Source organism: Mirounga leonina, unplaced genomic scaffold, assembly GCF_011800145.1.
Source record: "Mirounga leonina isolate KUSES-001 unplaced genomic scaffold, KU_Mleo_1.0 Mir_170, whole genome shotgun sequence".
Classification (NCBI taxonomy): Eukaryota; Metazoa; Chordata; class Mammalia; order Carnivora; family Phocidae; genus Mirounga; species Mirounga leonina.
Window position 1 is genome coordinate 5,167,278 of NW_023270433.1, and position 25,914 is coordinate 5,193,191.

The 25,914-nt window shown below is 55.4% G+C and overlaps 2 protein-coding genes across 4 annotated transcripts in view; both read right to left on the reverse strand.

Annotated features, from left to right (window-relative positions):
* NUP214 (nucleoporin 214) overlaps nt 1-2,161 on the reverse strand; it is a 102,344-nt gene extending 100,183 nt beyond the window's left edge. For all 3 annotated transcript variants that reach the window (XM_035015599.1, XM_035015597.1, XM_035015600.1), the window contains exon 1: nt 1,683-2,161. In XM_035015599.1, the coding sequence (XP_034871490.1) occupies nt 1,683-1,727 (45 nt within the window). In that variant the 5' untranslated portion in view covers nt 1,728-2,161. The remainder of the gene's footprint in view (nt 1-1,682) is intronic.
* A 1,053-nt stretch (nt 2,162-3,214) lies between these two features.
* Nucleotides 3,215-25,914, reverse strand: AIF1L (allograft inflammatory factor 1 like). The gene is made up of 6 exons (XM_035015601.1): nt 25,781-25,914; nt 25,546-25,607; nt 14,865-14,931; nt 12,208-12,249; nt 9,552-9,714; nt 3,215-6,116 (listed from the first exon to the last, which is right to left on the reverse strand). Exons 1-6 carry the CDS (start codon nt 25,809-25,811, stop codon nt 6,029-6,031), a joined length of 453 nt encoding a protein of 150 aa, XP_034871492.1. The 5' UTR covers nt 25,812-25,914; the 3' UTR covers nt 3,215-6,028.

The window sequence follows — 25,914 nt, forward strand, 5'->3', positions numbered from 1 at the left end:
GTCTTCATGCTCCTTAGCACTTCAGGGCCTAGGAGCCTTCCCCAACCTCCTGCCAACACCTGACTCACCGAGTCTTCCACGAATATATCGATACGCTTTCAAGGACAATTTCAGTGTGTACCACCTCTTGGTAAGAATTCCCTAAGTTGCGGCGCCTGGGTGGCTCAGTCATTAAGCGTGTTAAGCATCTGCCTTCGGCTCAGGTCATGATCCCGGGGTCCTGGGGTCGAGCCCCGCATCGGGCTCCCTGCTCTGCCGGGGGCCTGCTTCTCCCGCTCCCACTCCCCCTGCTTGTGTTCCCTCTCTTGCTGTGTCTCTCTCTGTCAAATAAATAAATAAAATCTAAAAAAAAAAAAAATTCCCTAAGTTTACCAATCACTATATTAAACTGTACCATATATGGCTGATTTTATTCTTCAATTCCAAATCTATCTTAAGTCAAGGTTTCAGTAAAAGGAATGTGAATCCCCTTTTGCTTACATTCCCAAAGGGTAAAAGTCAAAGACAGCCTTTCTCAGCCTTCATTTTTGTACACTTGTGGTGTTTTGTACAGGATCCCTAATACACCCCACATAATAATTCCCTTAGATTTGGTGTTTTACACATAGGTGTTAAAAGATGAACTGAAATACTCTCTTCTAAATTCCAAATGAGTAGGGTGACCAGAAACCCACAGCATTCCAGATGAAAACCCACAGGAGCAGAATGAAATGTTCCGTTCTTTTGTAATTCTCATCCTGATAATCCTAAATATCCTGTTTGGGTCATGGACACAGAGGTGTGGAGAGCCAATGGGATGCACGGGCACAGGAAAGCTCTCTTTCTGCTATAATCAGTAACTCAAAGGGAGATTGTCATCTTCCAAGTCTGTGGTTCTGAACCCTTTTTTTTCCTTTCTGCCCCAGCATACCCGAGGAATTGGCACACTCTCATTGGGTGGCTCACCACTCCCCCCGCCCCCGCCCCGTCATTCTCGACAAGGAAGAATCACTATAAACATGGGACGGATTACTACTCAGTCAACGCATTTCAGTGACGGGTTCAATCGCCTAAAAGCTTCCCGCAACTCACTCATAACCGTCATTTGGATCACCTGCCCCTCTCTTCTGTTTCCTGACTTTACCCCGATTTCCAGTACCAAGATAGTCCTCCTATTCCATTCGACCAAAGGTTTTGCAGAACAGGTGATGAACCCTGGCTCTGCGTTAGGCAAGCCTGGACCCTTTACAGAGGTAGTACAGTGAGAGTGTACAAGAGAGGGTCTTAAAAAAACCACCACCTGGATTTCAGCCCCTTGATCAAATGTGACTTTGGGTAAGCTACTTCCCCAGCCTCACTGCGCTCCTCTATTAACCACGACTCACAGGGCCGCTGGCACACAGTGAACGCTCAATAAACCGTAATTATTACCGCGACTCCGACCACCACATGAAAGTAACTAGGGAAACTCAAGCGGCGCGCACAAGACCGAGAGGGGACGGAGAAACTGCATTCGGCGGGGCTACGGTGCCCGCGGCACGGCAGAGTAGGCCAGGACGCGCCGGCGAGAACTCTGAACGCGGCAAACTGTTCGAGCAGGAGGCGGGAAGCGGGACAGCCGGCCCCCGCGCTGCGCCGTCCAGCGGGGCTCCAAGGCAACGCCGGGACTAAGGAAGGGAGGGAGGCCCCGGCCAGTCTCTGACCTTCATCTCCCGCTCGGGGATCATGGCATCCATCTCGTCTCCCATCGCGCCACCCTCAGCTGGTCGAAGCAGCCGCCGCTGCCGCCTGCGGCCTTGCCCACACAGCCCAGGCCGCTCCGAGGCCCACTTCCTTCCCTCCCCGCGGGCAGCGCGCAGCAGACTCCGCGTTTCCGGCGCGCTTTGGTGATGTCACGCGCCCGGGGCCGCCGCGTAGTCGGAGGAGGGCGAGCGACCAGCTGAAGTCGCGCGCTCTCCTAGCCACCGCTTCCCTTTGGCCGGGTAGGGGGCGTGGCCCCGGGCCGATGCGCCTGCGCCGTGAAGCGCCCAAGGCCCGCCCCCGGCGTCGCCGCTAGAGCGGGCTGGAGGCGTGTCGGGGTGTGTGGTTGGTTGCGCGGCGCCCGTTCGATCGCTCTGCGCTCCTTGTGGCGCCGAAACCCCGCAGGAACAGTGGGGTGTACGTGCTTATTAACAGTCCCCGAATGAGAGGAGTTAGGAACCTGACAAACATCTCCAGGGGGCCGCTCTTAAGAGAGGCTTTGGAGGGACGCCTGGGTGGCTCAGTCGGTTAAGCGTCTGCCTTCGGCTCAGGTCATGATCCCAGGGTCCTGGGATCGAGTCCCGCATCGGGCTCCCCCTGCCTCTGTCTCTCTCTCTGTCTCTCATGAATAAATAAATAAAATCTTAAAAAAAAAAAAAAGAGAGGCTTTGGAGGGGAGCGAGGAGGAACAGAGGTTCTGAAAGTGGGTGGGTGGGGCCTCGGAGGACTCTTCGGCTCTAAGCGCGAAGGCTCAAGGGGCAGGGCGAAGGGTACCAACATCAGCTTTGTCACCTCCTTTCCCAAGCGAGAGCCCGGGCACTGCGCAAAAAGACTTTCAGACGTTTCATTTAAGCTCCAAGACGTCCTAGTTACCGACGGGGGTTGATCGTTGCCATTTAATTGATGAGAAGTTAAGACAATTCCCCAGTGCCCCTCACTCACAAAGTGGTGAAGACAAGATTAGAATTCAGCTCGTCCGGATATGTTGATTGACGGCAGTCTTGCGTGCAGGTGTTTGTACTGAAATTATAAATGCTCTAGGACAGAAATTCTTAATCTGGAGCGTGTGGGTTAACTGGAGGAGCAGGGGGTATTTTCTGCCACTTACTGTTTGGTTTTCAGCAAATTGCTTATTTGCTCCAAGGCTGCTTCTCCTTTTTATGTTTTAGGCTTTTATTTATTTGAGGGAGCATGATAGGGGAGGGAGAGGGAGAAGCAGACTCCCCGCTGACGTGGGCTCCCTCCTTGGACCCTGAGATCATGATCTGAGATAAAGGCAGACGCTTAACCACCCAGGCGCCCCCGTTTCTCATTTTTTAAATAAGGATAACATAATAGAACCAGCCTCATAGGGCTATTGTAAGGAGTAAATGAAGTCCAGTATTTAACAGAGCCTGGCACACAGGACACATTCATTAGAGCTGTTACTATATCAGCTATCTTTTATGAATTTGCTGAGTCTAGGAACTGTCCCCAAAATACACAAGTCAAGACATTGATAAGTTTGTTTTATTTCTAGTCTGTAGAGATGATATCTGGCGTGCCACACACACGCACGCACGCACACGCACACTTATCCACCTGAACGTGCCCGGCAAACTCCTTCCTTTTGAGTCACAGGGACAAAGCCATACTTGGCAGTCCCCGAGTTGCTGGTTACATTAGTTAGATTTGGTCTTTCAGAAAGAAGACAGCTGAAGTTCTAAGAAGCTGAGCCCTTAGCCAGATAAGTAAGTCCCAGAGCCAATAGCCACAAACTAAAATACACGCAGACCACTCCCCCTTTCCAGGGACCACTTTTGAGCCCCTCTGCTGCCAGGAACTGAGTTCTAGTAAATGGTGGGGGGACTGGTGGTGTTTCCCAGGACACCCCCCCTTCCAATGAGAGAACTCTCTTTCCTGCCCTTTCCAGAAGCTGGGGACACACCCACTTGCCCACCTCCCTTAAAGGACGCTTCCTACAGTCTTGTAAACTGTGAAACCTGTTGAAATAAGCCTGGTTGCTTCTGCCCTCCTGAGTGAAGAACAGGTACACTGACTATAATGGGTAGTTAAAGAAGGTATTACCCTGCTCAAAGGTCTCAGCCTGTCCCAGAGAAGAGAGGCCAGTAGTAAGGGGTGGGGGGCAGGCAGTTGTTCATCTAATGATCTGGCGCCGGGGCGGGGGGGAAGGAAGAGGAGGTGCTGGGGTGAGATTTTACATTTACAGGGAGAACTGTTTTGCTGGGGTTTAAACTTCAACTAGGCTTGTGCATTTGAAGCTGCTCCTTAAGCTGAAGATCAGCCAGTCATGGCCAAATAATCTTGTTCCTGAACTGGTTGAGACCAGTGGATTAACCCAACCTCAGCAATTCCCCATGCCCTACCTGCTCCATTCCCTCAAGCTGCTGCAAGTGAGCTCCTTAGGTCCTTGATTATGGGTCACTAAAGAACCACAGGCAGCCCACACGGACTCCCACCTCCAACAGCAACCTGACGTTTCCACTTAACGTTTGGCGAGGGCTTCTCCAAGACTCTTGCTCAGTCTTGGGCCCAGGATTGCAGTGCAGTCACCCTACAGTCCCCTCTTTCTTAACATTCATCTCACTGATCATTGTCTGGTTCTGACTTCCCCACTAGACTAAATTCCACGAGTCTGTCCATTTTACTACCTGGTTCTTAGCTCTTGGCCCATAGCAGGTGCTTAATAAATAGATTCAATGGATGAGTGCATCTAAGTCCTGAGTGGGCAGGGTAAGGGACTCCAGAACACAGATGGGGTCAAGGCTGGGGTCCCTGCTCAGCCAAGATGGGGCTGAGTGGGACACCTTCCTGCTTGAGTTCTGAGAAGCGGCTTGGCGGAGAAGCTCTAGGGAAGGCAGAACTGCAGAAGCAGCCAGGCCCTTACCCAAAACCCCTGGTGCTGACATGGAGGCACTGGGAAGGGTGAGTCCTGGCCCAGGGCCTTCCCCAAGGACTGACCTGGGAGATTGCCCCTCCCCACTCCTTCTCTCATTTTCATCACTGAGACAGCCCAGAGCAGCAATGAGGACGGGCATGGTATCTGAACAGCTGGGTTCCAGTCCAGACTTCCATCTCCCGATTAACCCCTTGGCAAGGCGCTTAATCCCTGTGAGCACCAGTTTTCCCACCTGTGAAATGAGAGGACCGGTCTAGCTAACCTACAGAGTGGATCAGGGCTCTCAAATCTTGGGAGTCCATCATAAGGGACCCCAATCCACTCCCCAAGCTCAAGGTTTTGGGTGATTGGAAATGGAGATTAGGGGTTGAGGGCAAGGCACATGTCAGGACAAAGTGGGGGGACTTAAAGCTTATAATAGGTGGTCAATAAATATCCACTGAATGACTGAGTGAGTGAATGAATGAATGAATGAATGGAGTAAGATGGCAAGGCAAATAGGGGGAGCACAGTCAGGTTTCAAGCAGATTGGGGTCAGAAAGGCCACCTTCTGTTTCTCAGCTCTTGGCTTATTAGTGGTGCTGACTGTTTGCCATGAGCATTCTATTCCTCCTTCTCCTATCCTGTTGTCCTCAGCATCCTCCCCAAAAGGTGGCACCAGACCGAACAGACACCGCTCCCAAGGCCCCTCGCCTCCCTTCTACTCCCAAAGCCCTTTGCTTCCCCCCGCAAAGGACATGGGGGCTGCACTTTCCCTCCAAGCTGCCTGTAAAGGTGTGGCTGCGGGGAAGGCCAGAGGATTCCTTCTGGAACCTTCTTAAAGGGCTCAGATCACCAAGCCCCTCTCCGTCTCTCCTTCTGTCACCTCCCTGAGGATGAGAAGTGTGGACTGGGGGAGGAGGTCAGCGGGGGAGGTGGGACACTGAGTGGTCATGCCCTAGACGACTCAAGAGCAGGGAACCACAGAGCTGTCTGAGGAAAGCCTGGTTCCCACTCCAGGGTCTTCTGCGAGTGGGCTGTGGTCCTCACCAGGGCCAGGCCAGCAAGCCTGGACTTAGCTCAGGGACCCTGGAAGGACAGACTATGCCAGCTCTAAGCATGAGGATCCCAGTCTTCCAGTCTCCCTGTCCAGGCTGCCCCCTCCTGGTTTTGGTTTGATGTCAGCCCTTCTGCACAGGGAAGGCGGAAGGAGGGGAGATGAGAGGGAGGGTCCCCAAGGCTCAGAATTCCCTGGCCTAGAGCCCCTTTAAGGCAGGTAATTTGTGCTTTACAAAGAGATCACTGATTTTGCTGGTTGAAAATGAAACAAACGCGTAATGACCAGACAAAACAAATAAGACAAATCACAATGAATCAAGAAGGGCAGCAAGATCAGGAGGGAGGAACGGGGGCAGGTCCAGACGGGGGTCCTCAGGGCAGGCTGGCAATGTCTCTCTCTGGAGGGGGGCCAACTGGCTTGGGGCTGCTCTCGTTGGCTTTTCCTTCAAACATCATGACTCTGGTTTGGAGACGGAGGTTAAAAAAAAAAAAAAAAGGCAGGATTAGGATTCCTTCCCTCATCCAGGGAGAGATCATCTCAGCCCTCATGTCTGCAGGATCCTCAACCAAATGCCCTTGCATCCATTCTCCAGTGGGATCTTTTAAATGTGGAAGGGGCTGCTAGTCCCATTTCACAGAACAGAAAACTGAGGTACAAAGATCTCTATATTCTAGGTCATGGTTCTTCCCCTAACCACGTTGCCTGAAGGAGGCAGAGCTAGGCTGGGCCATGGCTCTGCTCAAAACCCCTTCAGATCTTCAAAAACTTCCCAAGGTTTTAAGAGTAACATCTGGGGCGCCTGGGCAGCTCAGTTGGTTAAGCGTCCGACTCTTGATTTCGGCTCAGGTTCTGATCTCAGGGTTATGAGATCAAGCCCCAAATAAGGTTCCACTCTGGGCATGGAGCCTGTTTAAGATTCTCTCTCTCTCTCTCTCTCCCTCTCCCTCACCTCCCCCCCACCTCTCAAAAAAAGTAGCATCTGGGAAGTAGAGGATAGGGGTTTGGATGGAGCCTCTGGAGGGAAACAGCCTGACTTGAATCCCAGCCCTATTATTTCCCAGCTGGTGACTCAAGAAAGACACTGGAGGGGCGCCTGGGTGGCTCAGTCGTTAAGCGTCTGCCTTCGGCTCAGGTCATGATCCCAGTGTCATGGGATCGAGCCCCGCATCGGGCTCCTTGCTCCACGGGAAGCCTGCTTCTCCCTCTCCCACTCCCCCTGCTTGTGTTCCTGCTCTCACTATCTCTCTCTGTCAAATAAATAAATAAAATTTGGGCACCTGGGTGGCTCAGTTGGTTAAGCGACTGCCTTCAGCTCAGGTCATGATCCTGGAGTCCCAGGATCGAGTCCCACATCGGGCTCCCTGCTCAGCGGGGAGTCTGCTTCTCCCTCTGACCCTCCTCCCTCTCATGCTCTCTGTCTCTCATTGTCTCTCTCGCAAATAAATAAAATCTTAAAAAAATAAAATAAAATAAAATAAAATAAATAAATAAAATCTTAAAAAAAAAAAAAAAGAAAGAAAGACACTGGACCCCACTGATGCTCAGTGTTTCCATCTGGAAGTAAGGATGCCCAAAGTGCCAACACCCTAGAGCTGTTTCAAGTACCCCACTCCGCCTGTAAGCACTCCTTGGGTGGGCTCTTTCTGTCCCCTGGCTATAAATCCCATCCAAAGGGCAATAGTCCACAAGCAGCTTACCTCCGAGCTGATCTGCACATCCAGGCCCTCCTTGACCTCTCCCCTTGGATGTCTAAAGGACACTTCTAACTTAATCCATCAAAAACTCAACTCCTAATTCTTGCCTTCCCCGCCTGCTCTTCCCCTAAAGCAAACAGCAACGTCACTCACCCCAAACAGATCAGGATCATCTGACTCCTTGTTGTCCTTTACACTCCGTATCTGATCACTGAAGCAAGCCTTCCAGCTCTGTCTCCCAAATCATTCCTGATTCCAGCAGCTTCTGCCTACCTTCACTGCCCCTTCTCCAGGCCGAGTGGCCTCATCTCTTGCCTGAACAGCCTCCCTGCTGCCACTCTCACCCCTGCCGCAGCCAGAGGCTTTTAAAAGTCAGCCCCTAGCTTAGAGTCGTCCAATGGCATTCCTCCACATTACTGCCAAATGTTAAGTGGGACCATGACGTACCAGGCCCCATGTCGCCTAGCCCCAGCCTGTCTCTGCAAACTCATCCTTCACTCACTGCACTCACTGATGGCCAGTTACACTAGCTTCTGTGCTGTTCCTTTGAGCATACAAGCACAGTCTGCCTCAGGGCCTTTGCACTTGCTGCTTCCTCTGCCTGGAATGCTTTTCGCAGGATCTTTGCCGGGCTCATCTCTTTACATCTCCCTCCCTCAGGGCTCTGGTCAAGTCTTGCCTTCTCAATGAGCTCCTCGCTGCCCACTATCCCATCCCTCTCTGTTCCTCTTGTCCACTTTGTTTTTCTTTGTACTACACCATCGTAATCTGGCATTTTAGTTTTCTGGGTTTTTTATTTTGTTTTTGTCTGCCTCTTGCCATGAGGATGTAAGCTCCACAACGCCAGCAACTGATGTGTCCCCAGGCACCTAGAATAATTCCTGGTCCATAGTTGGTGCTCAATAAATGTGTGCTGAATTAATAAATGGTACATCTAAGGAGTCACTGGGTAGACCAGTGCCTGCCTGCCACACAGTAAACGCACTAAATCTTAGGTGTTTTCTAAGAGCATCAACACTCCCGTTGCTGCCACCTGCATCATCCGGCATCCCAGGTGTACTGTGGTCTGACCTTGATGGTTTTCCCACCACACCGCTTGCTCCATCCCACCTCACACTAAAAGCTCTGCGGCCCGAACTGTGGGCTCATGAGCAGTTCCTCAGCTTCCTTGGGGCTCGACTTCCCCCTTTGTAACAAATGAGGCAGGTAGATTTTACATTCCTACCAGAGACTCTCCAGGGAGTCTCTCTGCAGCGGGGGCAGGACCTGGGAAGTGTGATTTTGGCCACCACATACTAGGTGTTTGCCAAGAGCCAGGTACTGGGCTGGGGCCTTCATATGCGTTAGGTCATTAGCCCTCAGGCCTGGATGTGCAGATCAGCTCGGAGGTAAGCTGCTTGTGGACTATTGCCCTTTGGATGGGATTTATAGCCAGGGGACAGAAAGAGCCCACCCAAGGAGTGCCTACAGGCGGAGTGGGGTACTTGAAACAGCTCTAGGGTGTTGGCACTTTGGGCATCCTTACTTCCAGATGGAAAGTATCTTCACACAAGATACTTAATATCATCTCTCGCTTACAAACCAAGAAACTAAGGCTCAGGGACCTAAGGGGATTTGCCCAGGCTCGGTTAGGGGGCAAGTAACGGCATCAGGATTTGAACTCTGCCTCCCTTCAGAGCCAGTTGGTAACTACATTATGTTCTCAACAACCCCGTGGGGTGGTGGAATCACTTTACAAATGAGGAAACCCAGGCTCAGAAGGTTTCACAGATTTATTTTTAAGATTTTATTTATTTATTTGAGAGAGAGGGAGAAAGCATGCACAAGCAGGGAGGAGGAGCAGAGGGAGAAGGAGAAGCAGGCTCTAAACTGAGCAGGGAGCCCGCCACGGGGCTCAATCCCAGGACCCTGGGATCATGACCTGAGCTGAAGGCAGATGCTTAACCAACTGAGCCACCCAGGGGCCCCTCAAGGCAGATTTATCATCACTACCATTGCTCTGCTTCCTGAGTGCTCATTCTACCGGAAGTTCTGGGTATGTATTAACGTGACCATTTGACAGATAAGGAAACTGGGTTCAGAGAAATCAAGAACCTCGTCCAGCAGGTCACACGAGGCGTTCCCTCCTGGCTGGGGCATGGCCTCTCCACACACAATGACTTTGCCTTCAGAGGCCCCAGGAGAGGCGGGAGGTACTCACAGCTTGAGGACAGCCGACCGCTTCCCCAGCATCATGTTCACAAAGTCTCGGTAGGAGATGGTGTCGCTGACCCCACCTGTCACCTCTGAGATCATCTTTTTCATCTCCAGGTGGGTCTTGGGGACCCCGAGTTTCTCCATCATCCTCTTTAAAGACATCAGGTCTGCCAGAGGAAAAGCAGATACATTAACTGGAGACAGGGTGCAGGCCAAGCGAGGAAGCTGGTAGAGCTCCCCTGGCTCCCACGTCCAGGAGAAGCCCTGCAGGATAGCCCCTCCCTGGGGACTGCAGCCAAAGGCCTTTCTCCCCCAGGGAGGATGGGCCCATCACACCCTCCCTGCTCTCTTCAGAGAGTACAGTATAGACTAGTGGTTAGGGACATGGACTTGGGTTGCAATCCAACTCTGCTCTTCCCGGCTGTAGGACCTGGGGCAAACTACTTAACCTCTCCGAGATTCTGCTTCCATAAGCGGCAAAATGGGTTGATGGGATCATTTGAGAGGGCTCGATGCAGAAGTACCCAGCACAAAGCAGGTGTTTAGTAATGGGGCCGCTACGCTTCACTCTGTTAATGTCTGCTGCGCCCCGAGGTCAGGGTGAGTGTGTGCTCACTGCTCCAGCTCCCTGGGGAGTCACTGACCAGCAAGGTGGGGTCAGGGAGTTGGCTGGACCCGAGGCAGGGCAGGTCATCCTGCAGGGTGCTGGGCGGCAGCTTCTCTCCACCTGCCACTCCCACCCAGCAGTCCAAGGGTTCCGCCTCGCTGGCAGGGCGAGGGGGCCAAAAATACCCTGCAGAGCAGGAAAACCAACAAAGGAACAAAATTCAAGGAAAACAAGGGAGGCACCAAAAAGTCACTACACTCCGCAGAATCACTGCCTCTGACCCCCCGGCTCCCCAGATCTTAGGCAATTTCCTTCAGATTGTTCTGTGAACAATTGGGCTGGCAAAGGATGGCGGGAGGGAGGCGGGACGGGGGGCCGATTTTCGGGCCAGGGGTGTGGCGAGACAGCTCACCCGAGAGCAGGGCGGGCAGAACTGATGCCAGACCCCCAGGTGCCAGGATGTCCAGGGCATCTCAAAGAAAACTAGGCATCACTCTGTGGGGAAGAGTGAGCGGTCTCCCACATGCTGCTGGCCAGGCTTGAAATTGGCAAGACCTTTCTGGAAGGCAATTTGGCAAGATGTTTCAAAAGCCTTTGACACAGAATGTCTAATTCCTGAGATTTACTCTAAAGAAATAATCGACAATGTGGACAAAGATTCATGTACAAAGATGCTCTTCACAGGACTATCAAAAGTAGTTAAAATTGGAACTAATTGCGTGATATTAAGGCACTGGCTAAATAAGGCTAAATAAGTTATAGTCCAGCCCCGCGGTGGAATTTTTTTTTTTTTTTAAGATTTTATTTATTTGCGAGAGAGACAATGAGAGACAGAGAGCATGAGAGGGAGGAGGGTCAGAGGGAGAAGCAGACTCCCTGCCGAGCAGGGAGCCCGATGCAGGACTCGATCCCCGGACTCCAGGATCATGACCTGAGCCGAAGGCAGTCGCTTAACCAACTGAGCCACCCAGGTGCCCCACCCCGCGGTGGAATATTACACAGCCATTAATTATATTCCAAAAGAAAAGTTAATCATATGTCAAAGCACTCACAATATATTATTTTTTAAAAAGGAGGTTCTAAAATGGTTATAAAACAGCATTTGTGATTAGAACAAAGGGTGGAAGGATATAAACCAAAATGTTCAGGGCAGTTATTTCTGGGAGGGAGGACTGTGGTTGACTTATTTTTGTCTTTGTGCTTTCCTGTGTTTTCCAAAAGTTTTTATGATGAAGATGTATTATTTGATAACCCCATTTTTTTTTTTTCCTAAAGGAAAGCAAGGACAAAAATTTTTAAAAAGGAGAAGAAGGAGACAAGACAGAGGAGGGGTAGAAATATCGCAGCAGCAGCAACACTGAGCTCAGGGCAAAACACAGGAGGGAAAGCCAGTTTGGGGACCAAAGGCTGGGATCTGGACCCTGGGCCGACCACTTAACCACCACGTGCCCCAAGAGAGTCAAGTTCACCCTGCTGAGCCTCGGCTTCCTCGTCTGTAAAATGGGGATAATTAAGCCAGCCTTGACCATGTTATAGCATTACTCGTGAAGGTCAAGGTATGGTCTTGGACCTAAGGGCCAAGGGACAGGCGTTTGTCACCCCCCATGCCCGGACCACACGATACAATCAGGGTCTGCTGGAGGAGGGAAGCAATGTACTCAGAAGCGCCGTGTCCAAATGCAAGGACAAAGGAACCGCCAGCACCTCCCTCCCCCCCCGCCCCCGCCAGGGCCAGGGCGTCAAGAGCCCAAGCATCTCCAACCCTGGGCAGGAGTGGCACCCTCTATCCTGAGTCCCCGTGGCACCTGGCGCGGAGGGCTGAGACATGCGCAGGGAGGTGGGTGGGAGGGCCGCAGCAAGGAGAGGAGCCTGGGGGCAGTGGATCCAGGGTAGAAGGCAGCCCGGCTTAAGGCCGGCATGCCGGCCTGGCCCATCAGGGAAGCTTCAGTGCGTGCCCCTCACCCACACAGGTGGGCCAGTGGGGCTCTCTGGACCCTCATACCCTCTACCCACCGGACACCCTCCTCCCCTGCACAGTTGAGGCCTCACTTACCAATCTCGCCCTCATTGTTCAGGTCAAACTCCATGTACTTCTCTGGAAATCACAGAGCAAAAACTGGCGTTAGCTCAGAAGCAGGGTCCCAGAGACGCCCTTGAGGGCAACTTGCCGGGTTCCCAGGAAGCCCACACCGTCCTCCTCACCCCCTCACTTGGGGGTCTTGACATGAGTCCCATTATCTCAGCCATTGTCTCTGGAGAAAGAGTTCGCCCTGCCTGCACCCCTCTCCCACAGGCACCATGGAACAAGGCGCTAGGGGCCATGTGACTCTCCGCTGAGGAGGGCAGCTACTTCCTCCCAGGTCCCCACCAGCATGAGCTTGCTGCATCACATTAGCTCCAAACTGACTAGAACAGATTCCCAGGCCCTGATCTACGGGTGCAGTGGCTTTGGGAAGGGTGGGGTGGGGTGGGGGCAGGAATCGGTAGGAAGGGTGGGGTGGGGTGGGGGCAGGAATCGGTATGTTCTAGAGTGTCTCAGGTGATTCTGAGCCGGGTGTAGGAATCACCGATTTAAGGAGTCCCTGCGGTTCTGAACCTTTGCGGGGGGGGGGGGGGGGCCCCCACTGAGAATCTGATGCTCTCCTGAGAAATGCCGTGAACCTGCCCTTGACCCAGGTGGCAAATACAGTGTCCAGGGGTACGCAGACCCTCCCCACCAAACCTCACCTACAGACCTTGAGTGAAGCCTCTCTGATCAAAGGGTCCAGGGAATCTCCAACAATGAGGGAGGACAGGTGGAGCAAGGAGCTTGGTATCCTCTGACAAGGACAGCATGTGGCCCTGGGCAGGTCCCCACCCCCCCCCACACACCACAAAAAAACAGGGTCCTCGCGGTCTAGTCTGCACTGAACAGCCAGTATGAGAAGGCCAAGGTCTTCCCAGTGGCCGGAGTGGTCCCTGTGACCTTCCTGAGGGTCTACCCTCCAGTCTCTCGGGCTGCCTCTCCCTCCCTCACCTCCGCTCCACTCCAGCAGGTCCTGCTGCTCCTGGCCCATCCCTCCACCTCACCCCGCCACCCCCTCCCTGCCACACTCCTGCTGGGGAGTGCTGCCCCTCGGCCTAGATGTTCCTCCCAGGTATTCTCCGGGCCCCCGCTCACGCTCTCAGGGCTCCCCAGCCTTCCTGGTGGGGCACTGTCACCCCCACAAAGCCTCTACAGCCATCTGTGGCTCTGCAGCGTCCTTCTGTTCCCCACTCCCTCCCCTGCCGCACATAAGCTCCTTTACTCAGGGCTCTCTGTGCCCCATTGCACCCCAGGCCTGAAGTAGGGCTGGCACGTAGTAGGTGCTCATTTGGAGGTCAAATGAGTGAGTTGAAAACCTTTACAGTCCCTTTGATTCCAAGCTAAGTTCCCATGGTTCCGGTCCACCCTGACAGACCCAAGCCTACGTCTCAGTGAAGACAAGGAGAGAAGAGCTCTGTCCCTCCTCCTAGAGCCACCTCTGGAGAGGGACCCCCTTGGTACCCGGGATAAGGGAATGGACCGCTCCTGCTTTGTGTGGCTCTCCTGGGGGTGGCGGGACGGGTTGGTGGAACGGGGCAGGGACGGGATGTCTCTGTTCTAGTTCCTCTTTTTGTTAATGTAAACAGCCCCATTGTGTAATGGTTCAGAGCAGGGGATTTTGGAGAGAGACCAACACGTGATCAAGCCTGAACTCCGCCATGGGCAAGCTGTGTGACCCCACACAAGTGACCCCACCTCTCTGAGCCTGAGTTGCTTCATCTGTAAATTAAAGCTCGCACCCACCTCCCTCCTGGCTGACTTGGGATGACTGGGGAGCTCACAAGACAGCATTCGAAGTGCTTCCCACAAGGTCAACACTCAACAAAGGCTTCACCATCAGGGTCCTGCCTAAGGACAACGAAGCTGTGAGCAGCTTGAGGAGCACTTGGCAGGCTCTTTGCCTTTGGAGCAGGGAGGATGTCCACATCGCCAAGACTTGGGGGAAGGGGGATGTGGCCTCGAGGACACTCGTGGGGGAGGGGGGATGTGGCCTCGAGGATATTCGTCGAGGTCCTCCGGCGGCCAGGGCCCCCTGCACGCCGACAGCGTCTCCCAGGCAGGAAAGGTGGGTCTGCCCTGCTCCTTATGTGCACAGCTCCTCTCCTTTCGGGCTGCTGGCTGGGAACCAAGCGCCGGGGCCCGGAACAGAGGGACCTTTATGCCGCCCCCTCCCCGCGCGGGCTCCCGGGCCCTGTTTTCTTTTCATCCCGTGCTGCTGGGATTCAATGGGCAGAAACTCTGCCCCCTGCCCCACTGTGGCGACACAAACGTCCATTCTGCACAGGGGCTCCCGAGCCGCTCCCCCGCGGAGGGGAGAGGCCAGGGCTGCTACAAAGGGCTGATTGTGTGCTGGGGCCCCGGGAGCGAGCAGGGCCTAGGCAGCAGCGGACAAGAGCCAGCCTGAGCCCTGCCTGCCCAGCAGCTGGAGGGATTGGGGAGGTGGGGGAGGCTGAGGGCAAGGGTGAGGGGCCTGGGGTAGCATGGAGGCAGGTAGAGGGGTGGGCATCCCATCTCACAGGCTTCCAGGAGGAGGGCGTTCTGGAAGAAGCAGGGGGCGCAGGCTGGCCTTGTGGGGTAAGAAATCCTATGCGCCAGGGGGCCAGCCCAGCTCTCCCGGGAGGGTGGCGCAGACAGCCCCAGCTTACCTTTGAAGGCGGCGAGCTTCTCCGGCAGGTTCTCTTCATCGCTGTACTTCTGGTCACAGAGAAACTCCTTCGAAGGTGGAAAGTACAGCGCTGAGACCCGGGTCAGCAGGCAGAACTTGCTGACATGTAGGCCCACAGCCCCGGTGTCTGCTCCCACGCCAGGTGGCCAGCCTTGGCTCCAGTGTTTGTCCTGGCCCCCTGTTAACCCCTAGAGGCAGATCTGCAGGAATCTGCCCCGTGGGCAGGAAGTATGCTTGGCAGCCCGGGGTGGGGCCCAGAGGGTCTGCCCTGAACACCTTCAGCCAGCCTCTGAATTACCAGTGTAGGGACCTGGGCCTCCTCCCCCAGGGCACCCCAGCTCCAAGATCCATGAAGCTGTGAGCCCCAAACACAAGCTGCCGGGTTTCCAGCATTAACTTCTTAAGTGTGACCCTAGCTTATTAATTCCTCCCTAGATCTCTATTGTTTTATCTGACAAATGGGTACAATCATCACAGCCACTTCTCAAGTTTTAAGAGACTCCAAGGAGAGTGTACGTATGACTCTTGGCATGCAGCAAGTGCTCAATAAACAGCAGCTATTGCGTTGTTAGTCTTTGCTCTAGCCAGAAGATGATTGTATATAGCTTGGGAGCTTGGATTGTATATAGTTCTCGTCCGTGTCCTCACCTGTAAAACAGGGCCACCTTCTCCTCAAATGATGCCTTTCAGAACCAGATGTGCAGGAGGGGGAGGGGTGCGGGACACAAGCAACAGCCTCCAGAATGAAACACCAACAACGCGCATGATCTCTTAGGCTCTCCCAGTGGGCCCACAAGGTAGCTCTATATTACTTCCACTTTACAGATGAGGGAACTGAGGCTCACCCACGCAGAGCTTCACCTCGGCTCTGACTCCTGTGGAGCCCGCCTCCCTAACCCCGATGGGCAGATAGCAGGCATTCATCCGGCTTCAACACAAAACACCGCTAGTTAGTAAGCACCTGTTATGCTGGGCACAGCGCCAGGCAGCTTGCTTGCCTTGTTGCTAATCTTCAAGCCACCCTAGAACCTGTATTCAGATGGGAAAGCAGGGGATATGTCCCCACCCTAGCCCTGGACTCCACAAATCCCCTCTCTTCCCTGGACCTCGCTTTCCCCATTACTGAGCAGACCAGACATGGGCATCGCCCCCTCCTTCAACTGTTTTTTTTTTTAAAGATTTATTTATTTATTTATTTGACAGGGAGAGACACAGCGAGAGAGGGAACACAAGCAGGGGGAGTGGGAGAGGGAGAAGCAGGCTCCCCGTGGAGCAGGGAGCCCGATGCGGGGCTCGATCCCAGGACCCCAGGATCATGACCTGAGCTGAAGGCAGTTGCTTAACCAACTGAGCCACCCAGGCGCCCCCCTTCAACTGTTTTTGAGGACCACAGGGTACACGGCTCTGGTCGAAGCACCAAGGGAGCAGGTGAGACCAGGGAAATAAGGTCCTTACTGTGAAATTACAAGAAGCCTATGTTTAAAATGATGTTAAATGTTACCTAGATCCGCCACTCCATCTGTTTCTAAATTCCTGCTGCCATATCCCACTAACCGGTGACCAAGTCTGTACTTACGCATCTCCCGGGACACAAGACCTTCCAGTCTGCCATGTACACCCCCAAGAGCTTTAATGTAGGAGAATGAATAGGAGAATAACTGAAAATAAAGTACTCGGGGTTTGGGTCTCAGTCCCCCCCCTCACTAGCTGTGAAATAGGCACAAGGGTATCCGTCTCCTCGGGCACCTGTCCCTCAACGGGGATAACCCACTGTGAACACTTAGTACCAGGCTTCTTTGTCAGCCCTCGAGAAGCAGCAGGTATGACTAAATGCGAGGCAGAATAGGATCCCTTCGAGGGTTCACGTTCTTCCACATTAACTCAACCCCCTTCGACAGAGAGGGAGCTATCCACCTGCCAGTGTGGCTCCCCTCGTTGGTTCTGGGGGCTCTGTTCTACCCCTTGAGCCCAATTTGCCTGGATCCCTAGAGGGGGTCAGTACCTATTGCGGACAAGCCCTGGCCGGTGCAGCATTTCTGCTTTGGGAGGGCACTGTGCTGTCTCATTAGGGTGGGAACAGCAGGGCCAGAGAGGTTAGATGACGTGTGTGAAGTCCCTATAGCTAGGAAGGCGCAGGCTTGGTTTGGAACCTGAGTGTTGGACTCCAGGGTCCAGGCCTCCAGCAGCCTAGCAGAGGGCAACCCCAGCACCCACGGTGTGGATTGGCCACAGATTCACATTGGATCTCATTACCAGGTGCCACGCTGGGTCCTGCCCCCACTTAGCCAGAGCTGGGCTACCCTCCTCCTGGCTGGCTCTGTCCAGGACTTCTCTTCTTCTTGGCTCCCTCTCGTAGCTCCCCCCGCCCCACCCCCACCCCATTCTCTGACCCAAAGTAGGACAATTAACTCTTGTGTGTGGCCCCGAGCAAACCAGGCACCTCCCGGGGTCACAGGTCCAGTGATCTGCACAGCAGAGGGACAACTAGGTCAGTGGTTCCCAGACTTTGGCATAATGCAGAAGGAAACATTTCCCCAAAAAGTAAAAAATAGAGGGAGGTGCCACGAGTTCAAAAAAGGACATTTTGGGGACACCTGGGTGCACAGTCGGTTCAGAGTCTGACTCTTGGTTTCGGCTCAGGTCATGATCTGGCGGTCCTGAGATCGAGCCCCATGTTGGGCTCTGCGCTCAGCATGGAGTCGGCTTATCCCTCTCCCTCTGCTCCCCCCCACCCTGCTCTCTCTCTCTCATAAATAAAATCTCTTAAAAAAAGGACATTTCATAAAAGTGGGAAGTTCATAATTTTTAAATGGAATCCATTTAGCCTATGTTCGGTTCACGGCATCGCCCCCGTGTTCCCTCCGCTTTACCATTTCGGGAACTGGAAAACCTTCTCGGGGGAGGCATAAGGGTACAGGCAAGGCCCAACATCTGGGAACCTCTGGCAAGAGTCCTGGGGGCCCTCCCAGCTCCTGCCTTCTGGTCGACCAGAAATCCTGCACCAGCCAGAGCCTGTCCCCAACAGGTAGCGACCCCCTGCGGGGATCCAGGCAGGTTGGGCTCAAGGGGTAGGACATGGCCCCTGGTCTTGGAGACAAATCACACACAAACGATCACAGGACAACCAGGCAGTGACTCCTGTTCACTGGGCCCGACCCCGGGCTGGCGGGTACAGCAACCCTGGGGGCCACGATTATTGTCTTCTCACCGAGGAAGCCAGTTTTCTCCTTCGCGCTTCTGACCACCTAACATGCTGTTTTATGGGTGCTCTCCCCCCAGCCCCACCCCCGCTAAAGTGAGTGCCTCGGCCCCCCGGCCTCCTTTCTGGGTCTCCTCCATGCCAGGCTTGCTCCCACCTAGGGACTCTGCCCTTGGCTGTGCCCCCTCCCTGCAGCGCTCATCCCCCCCACACCCGCATGGCTCTCTCCCTCACCTCCTAACACAACTGACAATGTGGTGCTTATTAAGGGTGTCGTCCATGGTCTGTCTCCCCCGCCACAGTGCAGGTTGCACATAGTAGGTGCTCAATAAATACCTGCAGGCTGAGTGAATGAACTGAGACCCAGAGAGGATAAAGAACTGCTCAAGGCAGTATAGCTACCAAGTGACCGAGCTGGGATTAACGACCACAGTGGAGGAGACTGTCCCAGTCCTCCACAGAGCTGAGGAATCCAAGTGACCCAAGGTGGTGGCTGTTGGAAGGAGGCCGGGGGGGGCGGGTGGGAAGGCAAGCCTTTGGCCACAGATGCCAGGAGGATGAGCTTACTGTCTCATGCCCCAGAGATGCCTAGCACCCAGCAATGCCCAGCACACAGTAGGTGCTCAGGAAACATCTGTTGACTGGAGAGGCCTGGCATTCAGCCCGGAATCACTTTCTCCACTCTCCGCCCTGACACGGGTGGGCAGCTCTGCAAACGTGCACACGTACGACACAGACTAGAGGGGCTCAGAGATGAGAATCCCATTTTTCCTCAGAGCCCCAAATGACAAGGGCTAGAGCCACGGAGTGGCCAGGGCTGGGAGAGGCATCTGACCCGTTCACGCGTGGCTGGGCAAGCCTTGCTGACCCCAGCCTTGGGGCAGCTCTGTGGACCAGGCCTTTGGCAGGGCACCAGGGGGGGCAGGTGGGCAGCAGAAACAGGAGTTTCCATTGGTGGGGCTGCCATCTCTCCCCCCGCACCCCGCCCGGCTCCACGCTTTGGATTCTTGGTTCCTGCTCAGGCACAGCCCTCAGCCTCCCCACTTCCAGGCGTCCTCCCGCCCCCACCCCGGATCCTTGCCCAGCCTCGGGGCACAGCCATGCCCAGCAGGCAGGTACCCTGGGTCCCCAGGAAGAGGAGAAAGAGAAGCCACCGCAGATGTTTGGAACAAAAGCAAAAGAGGGTGAGCTGGAGCCCCAAGGCCTGGGATCGAACCACTGAGTAGCTGTGTGAAAAAGACTTCATTTGTCTGTGCCTTGGTGCCTTCATCTGTAGGAAGGATAAAAATATCTCCTAGGCTTGGCCTGAGAACCGCAGGATGCAAGCAAATACACGTGAAGTGCTCGGACAGCGCCTGGCCCCTAGTAAATACTACATAAACGTTAGCCGCTTATTATTGGGACCTCCTAACACTTACATGCATATAATCCACTTACAACCCCACAGCTCACCATTCAGACCTTCATCAGCTATTAAACAGATTCAGAAGCAAACCCCCTCCCCTGACTTAGGCTGGTTATGATTTCTCTTTCCCCTTTCCGGGTGTTCCCCTTGGATAGCTGGGACAACTGAGGCCCAGAGACGTTGCTCAGCTTGCTCAACGTTACGAAGTTTTAACAATTCAAACAAAGTCTACCTCCCTTCACCATCCCAGCTCCTTCCCTGCCCCAAACAAGGAGAGGGTGGCCGGGCCACAGGTTTCTGGGCAAAGAAAGTCAATACCGAGAGTTACCTTTCCTCTTGGGCAGCTGCAGAAGGAGGTTATTCCAGGGGCCAGGGAACCACTCTATAGCCCTCTAGGGGGATGCAGAGGGTGTGTGGATGCATTCCTCCAGCCCCATGCCCCTCTCCCCCTCCAACTCACTGTCCCAAAAGACCAGTTTTTCCAGCTGCAGAAACTGTTGTTAGGGCCTCTAGGGATGAGGGGTGCAGGGGGCCCCTGGGCTCTGAAATGGTGGCCTGGTCAGTCCCTGGCAAAGAGCCAGAATCCGCAAGTGGGCAGGAGTCTGAGGTCAAAAACAGGAAGCTGCGAGCCTCAACCGGAGTGTCCACGGGCAAGGCCCAGGAATGTGGCAGGACTCTGCTAAATACCCACACAGACACAGAACCTGGAAGGGACGGCTCAGAGCATCCAGCTAGTCCTCTTTGTTCCATAGCTGGGGAAACTGAGGCCCCAGAAGGGAAAGTCTTGCCTCAAGCCACAGTGGTCAGGAGACCCACATAAACTCCCTGGGTGCGGGGTGTGCGGGACAGGGGGCTTGGGGAGGGAGGTTGAATCGAGTTGCCTGGGTTCAAATCCCAGCTCCAGCACTTGCTAGCTCTGTGGCCCTGGGCAACTTGCTTTACCACTCTGGGCCTCAGCTTCCTCATCCGTAAAATGCGATCATAATGATAGAACCTCCTCATTGGGTTGGTGTAAGGATTAAATGAGCTAACTGCATAGAAAGCCTGGCTCCTAGCACACTCACTAAGTGTTAGCAGTTACTACGATGTGTCTGGATTGCCCAAACTCAAGCCTCACCAAGAGATAAACGTGAGCAGGGGAAGGGCGGAGACCTACCCACAACTCTCTGTCCCACACTGCGCCACGGAGTCCTCCTGGTAAGCCGCGACCCTTTGGCCATCCCTCTGCAAGGGCAAGCTTTGATTTGTCCTTGGACACCTGGCAGACTTGGCAGTGACGGGCCATCCACACCGGACAGAGTGCTCCCACCTCAGCCCCAGGGGACGGCGCCCACAGCCACACCTGCTCGCCGCTGCCTCTCCCTGTCCTCTCCAACCTCTGATGCACATCAGAATCTACCCCCCATCCCTGGGAGCCCCATCTAGGCACTTGGGCTGGGAAGGGAATGTTTCCAAAACCAGCTGAGGTTGGCAGCCCCTGTTGTGTCCGGCCTTCCGGATCCCTGCCACCTGCCGGCTCTGCCCTCTGTAACTCTCTTTCTGGGCTGATACCTCTAGCACCTGTTCCCAGAGGCTTGCTCCTGGCCCTCCAGGCTTGTCTTTATGTATTAGCTGCAGCAGAATTTTGGGGCGGGCAGATATCACCATCTTGGAGGCCATCCAAGGAGCTGGTGGCTGAAGCCCTGGGCAAAACCCCCAAGGACAGGCAGCACCATACCGGGCCTGGGCCAAGATGCCTCTGACGCAACCCACAGGCTCTTAAGGGGCCAGGGCCAGGTCCGTGCCTGGTGCTGGGTGTGCAAGAGCCTGTAACATGCACCACAAGGACAGCAGGCTCACGTTCCCCACGGCAGCTCCGGGGCCTCAGCTGGATGCAGCATCCTTGCCAGCAGATGGGGCAGCTGAAGAAAAACACCCCACAGACTACACAAATGAAGCAGACCCGACAGAAATTCCATCCCCGGCTTCCTGGGACGCGGCCACGCCAAGGTCAAGACCGGCTGTACCTGCGGGGACACTGAATCCTCGGAGGCTCACGTGGCCGCTTATCACCATCTCCCTTATAATATATTAAGGAAGAGCAAGAGAGACGGGTGCCCGGCAATGCCAGCTGGGCACATTCACCCGGGCAGGGACAGACAGGGTGGCACAGGGTACACAGGGAAAGAGATGCACCTGCGCAGTGCCTGGCTCAAGTCTCAGAAGTCCCCTATTGCTGGGGCAGGTTGGGGACATATAACACTGGGGCACAGATCCGCAGCCTGCCCTGTCCAACTCTTCCCAGTACAGACGGTGCATGGGCTCTGAAATAACCACTGGGCCCCTTATGCTGCAAGGAATGCCAAGTGCCCTTCACTCGACCCAGGAGGGCTGGGAAGGTGAGACAATAGCCAGAGATCCTTATCACCTAGGCAGGAGAGGCCCCTGGCGGGCAGGGTCCCGGGCAGGCCACAGGTGCTGTTAGAGTCAGAATCCCTGCTCTGCCACTTCCTGGCTGGGTGACCTTGGGCAGGTGACTTCACCGAGGCTGTTTCCTCATCTCTAAAACGTGAGCCTGAGTAATCCCTGTCCCACGGGGATGTTTATAGATTCCTCCTGCACATCCATCTAGTCAAGCGCTCCATCCAGAGGAGTCACTGAGATGATGCACGTCAAGTCCTGCGCACGGGGCAAAGGCACGACCCACGTTATTGGTTCGAGATCCTGGCCCCTAGATGGTTCCAGATGCAGCCCTTGCCATCCTCTGGGCTCCTCCTGCTCAGTCCCAAGGGTGAGGGCACTCTGCGGGGCACCCTCCCCCCCCCAGCCTCACTGCTTCTCTCTGTCCCTGTGGGAAGCTGGCGAGAATTTGTCCCGTTGCCATATAAGGTCAGGCCTGGCTGGCCCGGGGTCACCTGCCATGCCACCAAGGCTCAGGGAATGTCAGCTATGTGGGGGGGAGGAGGAGGCGCGCGCAGGTCCTGCCCGCTTCAGTAGTGCCGAGAACACCCACACGTGCTTGCACGCGCACGCACACGCACACGCACGGCAGACAGGCTGGCTTCAGGCAATTTACTCAGCCCCTCTGAGTCTTGTTTTCCGTAAAATGGGACTAGACACTCACGAGATGAGAGTGAGCATTCCATGCGATAATGCCCAGAGCACTCCTGGCACGCTGCCCAGCTCATGCCAAGGGCTCAGAAAATGATCACAAAGACTAGAGCGAAACCAAAAAAAAAAGTGCATTTCCATGCAGCCCCCCAGGACCCCCCAGGTCCACCCAAGTCTCCTTCTACTTTTGCTCCTGACCCTTATAACAACAATAGCTGAGACTGAGCTGCCCTGCTACCCCCTGGAAGCTGGCCCGGCCCTGGGGTGGGGGGAAGGCCCCAGAGGGAACTGGGGTGTTGGCCCGGAGAAGCCCCCAAGCACATGCAGCCCAGTGAGTCATGAAGCCCCATCCTCCAAGCGCTCCTCCTTCCGCAGGGCCACCGGGAAACTGCTCCATCCGGCCCCCTAGAAGCTCTGGTCCAATGGGGGCGGTAAAGCTGCACCCCAAAGAAAGGCAGTCTTTTCTGGGCTTCTGGGCTGACAACATGGTTCCCTCTAGAATCTGCCCACCCTGGGGAACTTCTGCTGTGGTCACGGTCATGGGTGAAGCGGACTCAGACCCTCAAACAGAGCGACTCCCTCAGTCTGTAAAGAGCTCCTGTCTGCTCATCTCCACTGATCGTCGCAGGGACAGAGCAGGGATCACTGCTCCCATTTCAGGCTGGGAAGACTAAGGTTCTGCCGCATGGAAGGGTGCAGCCCACGGCTTGTCTCAGACCTTGCCCCTGGGATTCCACTCCCTGCGTCTTCAATCACCAAACAAACCGATGACACAATCATGACAGCTCTGTATCTTACATAGATTATCACCCTGAAAAATCACTGCAACCAAACGACCATTATCTCAAGTGGCATGCCCAAGGTCATAGAGCCATTGAGCACTCTGCCCACCCCTTCACCCCCACTCAGGACTCCACACTATGGGGGGGGGGGGCTTGATCTCCTGGGGGTGAGGGAGCAGCTTAAACTTCTGGTTTGATCCTGAAGTCCCCTTCCTCTGGTTTGATCCAGCAGCCAGACAGCAGCCTGGGTTTGCACGGGGGGGGGCTCAGAAAAGCTTCTAGGCAGGGAAAGGACACTAGACCGCAAGCTCTGTCACAGGCTTCTATGTGGCCTTAGCCAGCTGCCTGCCCTCTCTGGGCTTTGGGGTCCCCATGGCCCCCTCTTGCTCACTTTCTCCAGTCCCAGCACTGTCCAGATCAGCCCCTGAGAGCCACTGGCCCACCTCCTTCCGAGCCAAGCCAGTCCACCTCTCAAACCACCCAGAAGCTTACTGCACCCCGCCCCCTGCCCTGGTTTGCCCCCCCACCCAAGGCAGGACTGGCACGAAAGTCCCACACATTCTCAGCAACTGTGGTTTGTCTGACCGTAGAGCCCTCTCCCCCATTCCTGCTGGCTGTGGGTGGATTCAGCCAGCTTGGAACCCGCCCTGTTGAGTGGCCCAGGGGGCTGTATGAGGTCAGGGTTTCAGGCTTCTGTCCAGGGGGCAAGAGCAGCCAAGACCAAGGGCGGGCTGGCTGCAGAGTAAACAGGGAGGGAGGCCAGCAGCCTGGACCCCTGAGAGCCCCAGCCACACGTCCAGTCTCCCTTTCAGCTGTGCTCAAGACGGCCCCAAGAGGCAGGGTGATGATGGTACAGAAGGGACTAGAGTTGACTTGGGAGGGACCCCGGGTCCCCAGAGCCCTGCTTGGGATTCCTACAGCCAGCAGGATGAAATCAGATAGGCTGCCTCCTTCCAGACACTCCAAAAAAAAGAAAAAAAAAAAATCAAGGAGGGAATCAAGACTGCAAGCCCAGGCGAGAAGAAATACTACAAAATAGGACAGCCGTGCCACAGCCCCCAGACCCACCTCCACGCAGCCTTGACCCGGACCCTGCTGAACCTCACCAGCTTCCCATTTGGGGACTCTAAGCTGGGTTTGGACCTTGGGTGCCCTGCAGCTGAGGGAGCCAGGAGGGGGAAATGCCCAGCCTTGTTTCAGTGGGCATCCCTATGCGGCCTGTTAGGAGGGGATCTGAGAGATGTCGACCTTAGGAAAGAATTCTCGCACGGTCCACAGAAGTCATCCCTCCTGCCAGGTACTGAACCATGCACACTACATGCCTTCCCTTGGTGAACCCTCATGGTGACCCCAACTTCGTTCTGAGACTGGGGTACCAGATGGAGGCCAGGCCTGAGTCCAGATCTCACAGAACCCCAAAGCTCGGGCTGTGCTGCCTTTGAGCTTTGGCCAATCCAGGCAGACCCTGACACTTCTCCTTATCTTCTAGAATTTATGTGGTCATTAAGCAAATGTTTACGGAGCTCCCATTGTGCCTGGCAACAGCAGATTTCTATAAAGAAATTCACGAGGTCCAACAAGAAAAGCATCAAGTGTCTCAGAGAACCTTTCCTAAAAGCTGGAGCGAGAAAGAGTTGTGGGGTGGGGTGGGGGTGGGGCCTTGCATTTTCTGTGGAGGAGGGAGCCCCGGCCTGCAGTCTGGACCCCGGGTTCTAAAGGCAGCCCCACCTGGACTTGCTGACTTGCTGGGCCGTCTCGGGGCAGCCACCGAGCCTCTCTGGGCCTCCATTCCCTCCCGCGGCTGTACTACCGGGGACTGCTCAGAGACTTCGGGGGTCCCTCCCTCCCTGGGCCCAATCTTCGCCGCTGGTCCCAGGCGGGCTTCCGGGGAGGCCCGGCCCGGCGGCATCAAAGCTCCCGGGCGAGCCCCACCTCCCCAGTCTAAGAGTAACAACTTGCAACCCGAGACGCGGGAGCGGAGGGGGTGGAGGCGGTGGAGGGGGACCCACCTGGAGTCGGAGGCTCGGCGGCAGGGGCCGAGGGAGGAACTTGGGGGAAGCCCAGAGGAAGAGGAGAAGGGGGTTGAGGTTGCGGCAGGCACAGCCTCGCAGACGGAGGTGGGACCGGAGGGGCGCTGGGATATCTGGGGGCGACTCGCAAGGCGCCCGTGGCGGCGCGCGCTTACCCGGTTGATCTCGGCCAGCCTCCTGTCCTGCCGGGCTTTGAGCAAGCCGAACGCCTTCCCTCCTGCAGGAGACAAAGAGGCGGCCCGGGAAGCGGGGGGAGTGGGGGGCTCTCCCGGGGCCGCGCGCCGCCACCCCCGCCGTCCGCCGCGCGCGCGCAGGTGGCGGGCGGGGGGCTCCGCGCCGGGGGGAGGGCGGGGCAGGGGCGCGGGACAGCGCGGGGCGGGCGGCGCCTACCTTGGAACCTGTTGCCGAGCGCGACCGACATGGTGAGCAGCGGGCTCCGGCCGGCTCGGGGCTTGGCGGCCGCGGCGAGGCACGACGAGGAGGGACAGGCGCCCGGTCCGAGCTCTGGCGGCGTGTGGCGGCGG